This window comes from Cetorhinus maximus, chromosome 12 (genome assembly GCF_964194155.1).
Source record: "Cetorhinus maximus chromosome 12, sCetMax3.hap1.1, whole genome shotgun sequence".
NCBI lineage: Eukaryota > Metazoa > Chordata > Chondrichthyes > Lamniformes > Cetorhinidae > Cetorhinus > Cetorhinus maximus.
In genome coordinates, this window is record NC_135890.1 from 42,839,646 (window position 1) to 42,849,009 (window position 9,364).

At 45.2% G+C, this 9,364-nt stretch overlaps 1 protein-coding gene across 1 annotated transcript in view; it reads right to left on the reverse strand.

The window, feature by feature from the left end:
• Nucleotides 1–344: 344 nt before the first annotated feature.
• The window catches only part of LOC144687971 (mucin-5AC-like), a 127,456-nt gene continuing 118,436 nt past the window's right edge, over nucleotides 345–9,364 (reverse strand). The window contains exons 77-79 of the mRNA XM_078554631.1: nucleotides 2,623–2,851; nucleotides 1,975–2,092; nucleotides 345–431 (exon numbers count right to left, since the gene is read on the reverse strand). Coding sequence (XP_078410757.1) covers nucleotides 345–431; nucleotides 1,975–2,092; nucleotides 2,623–2,851 — 434 coding nt within the window. The remainder of the gene's footprint in view (nucleotides 432–1,974; nucleotides 2,093–2,622; nucleotides 2,852–9,364) is intronic.

A 9,364-nucleotide genomic window follows, 5' to 3' on the forward strand; every position in this document is an offset into this window, starting at 1 on the left:
GATTCTGGCCATTGTGTCCACTGGATGGCCAATGCAGTTTTTCAATGCTCAGACTCCATTTCTAAAAATGTTCATTCTGTCATATTGCTTTCTCTTGCATTCTTTGCGCAAGTTTTAGCTTTACATTATCTTTTCCTTCCACACTGGTGTGTATTTTACACTTGTTGATTAATTATATTCTTAGCTTACCCACTGATATGTTACCTGACTAATACATTCTACATTCCAACATGTACATCCTTGCTCTTTAAAACAGCTTATCCCCTCTAGCTGTGAATAAAATCATAGGAAATCTGCAAGTACAATACTAAAATTTGGTTAATCTCTTTTGTGTCTTGGTGATCTTAATTACCAGTTTTGATTCCAGTTCCTTCTTGAAAACTCCCACAAAGGCCACAAGTTTGATTTTTGTATTTAGTATCAAGAGTTATCTGTGAATAAAAGATAAGAAATTCCAAATACCTAATTAAAATGTACACGTTTTGGTAACTGAGTTTCTTTCAGAAATAATTCTGTGAACAACCATCTGTAACTTGTGTATCTTGTGGACCAATTGCCTGGATTTGAATTGAAAGAATTCTGTGGTGATAGGGTTAGTGATGAATTAACATCATTATAGCACAATCTGAAAGGGTCAGCTGTGGCTCAGTTGGTAGCAATTTGCCTCTGAGTCCGAAGACTTGGAATCAAGTCCCACTCCAAGACTTGAGCACAAAATCAAGGCTGTAGCTCCAGTACAGTACTGAGGGAGCACTACATTGTTGGAGGTGCTATTTTTTGGACAAGATGTTAAAGCAAGAGACCATCTGCCCTCTCAGGAAGATGTAAAAGGAAGATGGCATTATTTTGAAGACAAATAGGGGAGTTCTCCCACTACCCTGGTCAATATTTATCTCTCATTTCAGACCTAACAACAGATGTATCTTGTCATGATCTCATTGCTGTTTGTGAAATCTTGCTGTGCACAAATCAGCTGCTACAATTCCTACATTTCAATAACGTACCTAATTGACTGCAAAATGTTCTGGGATGCCCAAAATGAATTTCTGTATAGACAATCAAGTGGTCCTTACACAATGTTTTCAATTCAATTCAATTCCGCTTGATTGTCCATACAGAAATTAATTTTGGGCACAGTACATTGTTCATTTATTATATTAAAAAAACATATAAATGAGTAATAGTGATAAAAGAAAGAAAATTACCCTATAAAAGAGATTTAACTTTAATTAAATATGTATTAAACCTATTCCAAAGCATTAAAATAAACAGCGAGTGAATCCCACCATGGGTGCATAACCTCGCCCATACATCAAAGTCCTGTTAAAAGTTCTTACAGAGAAGGGCACAAACAAGTTCAGGAACTGACTTTACCTGCATCTAAGGGATTGTAGTCTTTACCCGGAATGCATCCACAGTAAGACTGAGACCATGGGTGATTCTCATTGTTCATGACACAGTTTACTTAAGTCAAAATTTTTCAAGAGCAGGTTTTATCAAGAAAGCTCTGCTTATCAAAAACCCTTCCTACCTGGCTCCTTCACTATGATCTCTGGCATCCCCCAAGATTCTATCCTTGGCCCCTCTATTTCTCATCAATATGCTGCCCCTCAGTGACAGGATCTGAAAACACTGTCAGTATCCACATGTACACTGATGGCACTCAGCTCTACCTCAGCAGCACTCCATGCAGCTCCTCCATTGTTGCTAACTTTCTGCTATATTGTCAGATGTGTTTTTTTGGGTGAGAAGTTAAGCTCAGGCTCTCTGTCCTCAAGAAGCCTGCTGAACTTGGTTGTTTATGTTCAAATATGAAGAATGGACACTTGACTGAACTACTTGAGGGAGCACCCATGGCACTATGCAAGACACAGTACTTCACTTGCAGGAAGGTAGACATACATCAAATTTTTGCTTGAAGTGTCCATATAAACCACAATAAAAATGCATAATAGGCTCTCTGCATTATCTTACCGACAATGAATCACGGTGATTCCAGATCAGAGATATTGTATGTTTCCTGTTTGAAATGCGTGTGTAAACTCCATATTTCTGGATAGTAATGATTTTATCATCGTACGGCAGTTTTATTCTACAAAACAATTGAGTGGAATCAATAACTTATTAGGAGTAAAAGAGAGTCTGACCCAATTAAAAAAAAACAACCCTTCTCTGCTACAAAGAGAAATATACATGAAACTGGTCAGCTGTTTTGTGCGCTTGCTTTTGTTCTAAGGGTTTAGCTTTTTGTAATAAAGACTCTCCAGATATTTGAGAAGCTCTGTATTACTAGTAACTATTTCCAAGTGATAAGAATTTTCCAGGCTTTGATATTCAGCCTCCATAAAAATATATTGAAGAAGAGGAAACTTGGGCTGAAGGTTTTGTAATTAAACCCACAATAGATCATATGAGGGCATCTGTGGAGGGAGAGACAGAGATAACGTTTCCAGTCCGTATGACTTTTCTTCAGATCTGAAGAAGAATCATATGGATTCAAAATGTTATTTCTGTCTCTCTCTCCGCAGTTGCTGTCAGACCTGCTGAGTTTTTGTTTTTGTTTTAGATTTCCAGCATCCACAGTATTTTGCCTTTATTATAGATCATATGAGTATAGCTTACATCACATCTTTAACTCTAACTGTTTTATTCTCCATAATAACAGAAACACCTTCAATGAGCATGTGAATGTGTTCCAGATTGCCATCTGATCCTCTGCAGATCTGTATGTTAAAATCCTCTGCAGGACCCTTGCACTGACGACTCAGTATGAAGTTGCACTTGGATGTGAAATAAAAAAAATCATCCTGAAAAGTCCTGAATGCTCCTCTCCCCCATGTGTAACAGCTCCCTAAAAGCAAAGAAGAAATAATTAGCTCTGATATTTTAGGGGCAAAAATTTCTCCTTTAATTAGGTTTAGTGAGATGCACAAATATGTTAATCAAAATAATAATGACCACTAACCAAAACTGTCATGTGGTGGTGTATCGTCCACAGACCTGGGAACAAGGGAATGCACAGAGCCATCTACACCTAATGTAAGAGAGACATTTCGACTTGTAAATGCGAAGCACAAAAATACATTTTATTTTGAAAATTAATACAATTAATACCATCTGTCTGAAGTGATCCAACTGTTAACTATTTCTTCAGTGAAATCTCAATGTCCCTTTATCAATATGTCCTTGTTAGAATCAAACATACTTCAGAGTCTTTGACTAATCGAGCCACAAGCCTGGTGTTTGCTGTTCCTTCCACATTACATCAGCAAGTGTGGTCTTAGTCCAATGGGAGATTGAAACCAAGCAGAACAAGTGATTCTGTTGAAGTCGGTGCATAAAAATGTGAACATCCAAAGTAAATAATTGAAGGAGAAGTTCTGGCTCTTGTTTTAATCAAGTCTCTCATAATAATCTTAATGTTTCATTCAAGCTCCAGCCTCTATTAATTCGTGACCAAACAAGAATGCATGGGAAGTCTTCAGAATTAAATTAAATAAACAAGGCAATGCTGAATTGTTTATTTCAGTTCTACACCTTTTTATAATATTTTTTTAGATCTGGTGATGCCAATGTCTGAACTACTGAGTTTCTGTTCTTTGCTCCCTTCTGATGGGTTATTTTTAACTTTCATCGTTCATCTTGTGCACAACTTCTCCACTTTAAATTTTCCCTGAATCACATTACAGCAAAATTCATTCAGCTGAGTTCATAAGCAAAAATCCCAAGGTCCATCACAAGACTCCAGTTGTTCTTCTGGCTGAGATCAGCGAATCAGCACAGTTCCCAATGAGCCACCAGGGGAATCCCATGTGATAAAATTGTGATTGTGATAAAACCTCTTCACAAGCATTCACGGTTTTATATGTTAATTTTGTTAGATTATCAAACCGAATATCGCAGAGAAAACAAAAATCTATAAATTAATCTTTAGCTAAAAAACAGTAATAACCTGCTGGAAAGGTAGAGGTCTGAACTTTTCATTTGTTGGGTGCACGCGATTGGTGGGCCTGGAAGTGGACGTGAAATGCGCTTCTACCCGCGATCGGCTCGTGAACACAATTTCACGCTGGCTGGCCAATTAACAGGCAGCCAGTGTAAAACGCATGCTGAGAAAGTCTCAGCGCTGCCGGGGACAGGTAGTGCAGGAAGAGGGCGGGCGCCGACAAAAGTGAGGTTGCGGGTGGGCGCTTAAGTGAGCTCCCTGAAGGCAGACGGCTGCTGCTGAGCTGCTTCAGGGACCTGCAGACTTGGACAGATTAAATGACAGAAAAAAATGCACCAAACTGTGTCTATGCTGAACATTTAAGCACCTGACAGCAGAACTCAAAAAACATCAGTCCCCAGGTATCTTTTTTTATTACGTTTTGCCCCGGACATTTCATCCCACCCTGAATCGAGGTTTCAGCCAGTCTGCCAACTGTAATAGTGGACAGGCCACGTAAAATCGATTTCAATTGCTTCCTTAATGGGTTTAATTGTCGACAGGCATGCTTCCGACTGCTGTGCGTGCCCACCGAGCGAAATATTGCACAAGTGCGCGATGACGTCGCTTGATTTCAAGCGCTGTCAGGTTGTGTGCGCGCCCTCACAACCAGCGTAAAATTCGGGCCTCGGGAATGATATGGGTAGTAGTACACTAGATGTCTCGTAACATCAATCCTTTATTACCAGCCTTATTCCAGATTTAAAAGAATTGAATCTTGAGTAACAGGAAAATTTATTCCCTCTTAGCTAGCTAAGGAAGTTCAACCCTGAAGATTGTCACTCCCTTGACTGTGCTGGCTGTCTAAGGGTTAGATCTGTTTTGTATTTCCTTGAATGGGACATGCCAAATAAGTGCCTCGTTCCCAGTGAGGTGGAGGGAACTAGTTGGGCAGGGTTGAGGGTTACACTGAGTTGACCCCAGAATAACAGGTGAAGTTATCAATGCTTCAGAAGCCAATGCACACCACAGTGTCACAGAGCTTCAGCACATGTTATGACTGCCTTGTCTACATCGTAACTTAAACCTGACCCCACCTCAGGCTGATAGATCCAGGTCAGTGCATTTAACTTTGTTCACTGCCTGCTAACACAGTGGAAGTACTCTCCAGTGTATTAATATAATGACTGAGAAATAGATGGTTCAAATTTGCACTGATTAATTTTGGAGTTTTGACCCAAGTTCAGATTTGAAGAGTCCTAAACTTGGATATCCTACATACCACTTTGCAGCCATAACACATGAATTACAGCAATTCACTTCAATAAAAACTGTTTTGCCATGCAATAGCTTAGTGCAAGAACATGTGAGAATTAAAAAAAATTCTTTCATGTGATGTGGACATTGGTGGCAAGGCCAAAATTTGTTGCCCATCCCTAATTGTCCTTAAGAAGGTGGTGGTGAGCCAACTTCTTGAACCGCTGCAGTCCATCAAGTGCCAAATATCCACATGTTTCACAGACATGGGGTGGTGGTGGGTTGGGGGGTACGGGGGCTCAGAAACACACATCTTCTCTAGAAACCACACTGATTACAGGCAGCTCAGGAAGGGGTATGAGGGTTTCAGTTCACTCCCAAACCTGTCCTTAACAGACTTCCATTCATAATGTTTGCCATTAGGAGCCTCTGGTCCTCCATCACCACATTTACTATTGTGTATCATGTCTTTTGTACATATGCGGTGCTTTAACTGCATTTGGAAAAGAGATAATGCAGAAAGGAGAACACTTACTGCAGTGCATTAACTCATTGAAATTCTTTTGCTCATCCCAATGAACCACGAGCAAATTTAGCCAACTCAGTTTGCTGCCAATTCTTACATAAGTGAAGTAATGAATGTCCTGTTTGTCAACAAAACATGTGAGCGAACAAGTGAAAGGTTTTCATGGATCACTGGGTTTCTACAATTGTTTGGAGCAACTTTCAACCCACTGAATGATATTAAGGGATTTCCTTTATTTTCCATTAATGTGAGGCTATCTTTCTGCACATCCACACCCAGACAGCAGGAAGTATCTGTAATTCATTCATCCTTCCTGCACTCTCCTGGAATCAAATACAAAGTGCTGTTGGCTTCTTGGAAACTAGAGGTATTAAAGACTGTGGTTTCTGACATTATTATGAAGGATCACCATCAGAAGCCGAGGAATGCAATAATGGGGCTCATCTCTGCACTTGAACTAAAATTCAGCAGGTCATTGTCACATTGAAGGGAAAACATAGGTGCCTAGATTAATCTGGGGACTCTCTCTGCTTTGTTCGCAATGTCTTTTAAATTGTGGTAATCTGCTGTGTTCTGCACAATCACACTCTGAAAATGGCCTGGAAATTGAGGACACGGTCTGGGTGGAACTTTCTGAGCCCGCTGGTGGCGGGTGTGATCGGTGGCCTGTGTGGAAAATATGGCGCGACCTGCTTCATGACGGCGGGAAGGCCAAGTCATGATTGTCCACTCAGCCCGCTGACGGCGGGCCGCGTTCGGTAGGGAGCTAATTATAATACATCGGCATATCATTAAAAGGCCATCCCGCCAGGCTCTCGGACCACGCCGTATCGAACATCCATGTCGGCGGGATGTTACACAACAGCACGCAGGCAACGTGCACTTGGCAGCCTTCACTTTGGGGGAACTGAGGTGATTGAGCAGCAGCGTTCTCCACAGCTCACCCGTTGTTTACAGATCTCAGGGGTGCCAGTGGGCGGGAGCAACTGAAGTCTGGCCCTAGAGGCGACTGCTGAGGGGGCTGGGTGTCTGGGGGCAAGTGCTGGCCAGCCTCAGAGGTGACCATTGTTGGTAGTGGGGTGGGGGTGGGGGGTGGGGTTGGGGGGGGGGTCAAGTGCTGCCCTGGTGCTGCACCCTGTGCACAGGCAATCAAGGTGGGGGGCAGGGTAAGCGAGGGAAGTGGCCACGCAATAGGGACCTGTATAAACTGACCATGCCTCAGCAACTGAGACAGATCAGGCGCAGCCCCAGTGATAAGATTAGGGTCGGGTGCCTAGCCTGCCCAACCATGTAAACAACGCGGAAGCACCAAAGGGCCACCTAACGCTCCATACCTTACCTCCCCCATTGCCCCCAGCCCGCACCCACCCCCACCCCAAAGCCCGGCACAGTCTTCGAGTCCACCACCGCTCTATTGGACCGTAGAGCAGTTGGACTGCACACGTTGTACAATCTCGTCGCTAACACTGGCCATGTAACAGTCACTGCTGGAGGTGCTCACAGCCCCTTGCAATCTCAGCATCCTGCTTTGGACCAGTGTGCCCCATGTTGCAGGTTGACAGGGCAGTCATGCAGCGCACTCATCTCTGGCCATCCGAGGGGTGACCAGCATTCTCCGAGAAGTGTTAAGGGGTGGTCACACAGGGCCAGAAAGGTGCAAAGTACAGCCATGATAACCACGCCTCTCTCTCTCTTAAATGCTGCAGAAGGACCACATCAAGATCATGGAACCTGGTGACCTAGCTGTATGCCTGATGGCCTACAGAGTCCATAGAAGACGGAGGAGGGTGTGACTGAGGCACCTGGCTGTGCAAAGGCAGGAGCAGCAACCTCATGAAGAAGGGGCAGCTGGGGTTCCCGCACATGCTGTCCAGGAGTGACAGCGAGCCGTGGCCTAGCGACACCCAGGGTCTATAGGCGCCGCCTGACATTCCTGTAGATGACTGAGAACCAGTGTTGCCAATGACTGCGCATGTCTAGGGACCTGGTGTCTCACATCTCACAGGACCTGGCGCCAAGGGGACAAGGAGGGCATCCACTGCCATTGGCTGTGAAAGTGACCGTGGCGCTCAATTTCTATGTCAGTGGCTCCTTTCAGGGCTCCACAGGTGACCTCTGTAGGATTTCACCGTCTGTCACCCACAAATGCATCCATGAGGCTACGGATACCATCTTTTCCGTGGCACACAACTTTGCGCATTTCGCCTGGGACCGGGACAGCGAGGATGCAAGGGCCATTGGATTAGCCCTGATCTGGGGTTTCCCACAGGTGCAGGGTGCGATTGATTGCACTCATGAGGCGCTCAGGTCTCCATCGCTACACTCGGTGGACTACATCAACTGCAGGGGCTTCCACTCACTGAACATGCAGCTGGTGTGCAACCACCAGAAACGCATCCTGTAGGTGTGCGCACGGTTTCTAGGGAGACGCCTACATCCTGAGTCGCTTGCAGATCCCTGCAGTCTTCTAGGGTCCACAGAGGTTGCAGGGTTGGCTCCTTGGGAACAAGGCCCACCCACGGAAGCCATGGCTGATGACACACGTATGGCGGCCTCAGACTGCAGAAGAGCGAAGCTATAATGAGGCTCATGCAGCAGCTCACAACTTGGTCGAGCAGACCATCGGGATGTTGACGATGCGGTTCTGGGACCTGGACCGGTCTGGTGGAGCCCTGCAATATAGTCTGCAGAGGGTGTTATGCATCGTTGTCGCCTACTGCGCCCATTACAACCTGGTACTGCAATGGGGAGAAGAGCTGGCTGAGGAGGAGATGGAGGAGCTGGAGGTCTCTAGGGATGAGGAGGACGCCGACGGGGATGAGGATGAGGAGGTCCTCGATGGTAACGATGATGGGGATGAGGCTCTCGCACTGGCTAGATGAGGCAGGCGTGCTCGGGAGGCCCTCACAGCTGCCATATTTGTGCAGGATGATGACGACATGCAGTGAGGTGCCCTCATGGACCCTCATATCACTGTTGTGAACGTTTGACTCCAGTCTGGCTTATGGCAGCGCTAATACCCTCTGCAATAAGGCTCCTGTCATGGAGATGCAGTGGAGGCCCAAATAGTCACTCGCTCACAGGGGGATGATGACAACATGCAGTGAGGACACTCCATAGATCTTCACATAGCCTCTGAGAATGTCTGACTCCTGTCTGGCTGAGGGCAGCTCGCTTGTGCTCCATGATCAGGGCCATCTCAGAGATGCAGGCATGAAACTTTTAGACGCATCTGATGCTTTGTCCACCTTCAGCAACAGAGCCCTTCAGGAGCTGGTGCACAGCATCACTGGTCGCAGATGCAGGTGTGATGGGGTCAGCCCCACCTTAAAAGTGCTGAGAGCACGCTAAGAGTATGAGAGACCTCTATGGCGCCCGCCCACTACATTCTGGCAGCAATGACCAGCACCACCGAGGTGCAGGCATCAGTAATGTTTCCAGGGAGTGTGAGGCTGGACCATCACTATGGTCTGAAGGCCGCACAGAGCACAGGGAAGTGGCCCTAGACTGAGACACCTGCCTTTTATCTTGTGCAGAAAGGCTTCACATCTGAGTGACAAGGAAACTGCTTGTCAGAACACAGAGCCATAGGCAGGGAGACATTCTTAGGAGCTAATTGACAATAGTGAACAGTATGTACAAGTGATCAACACCCA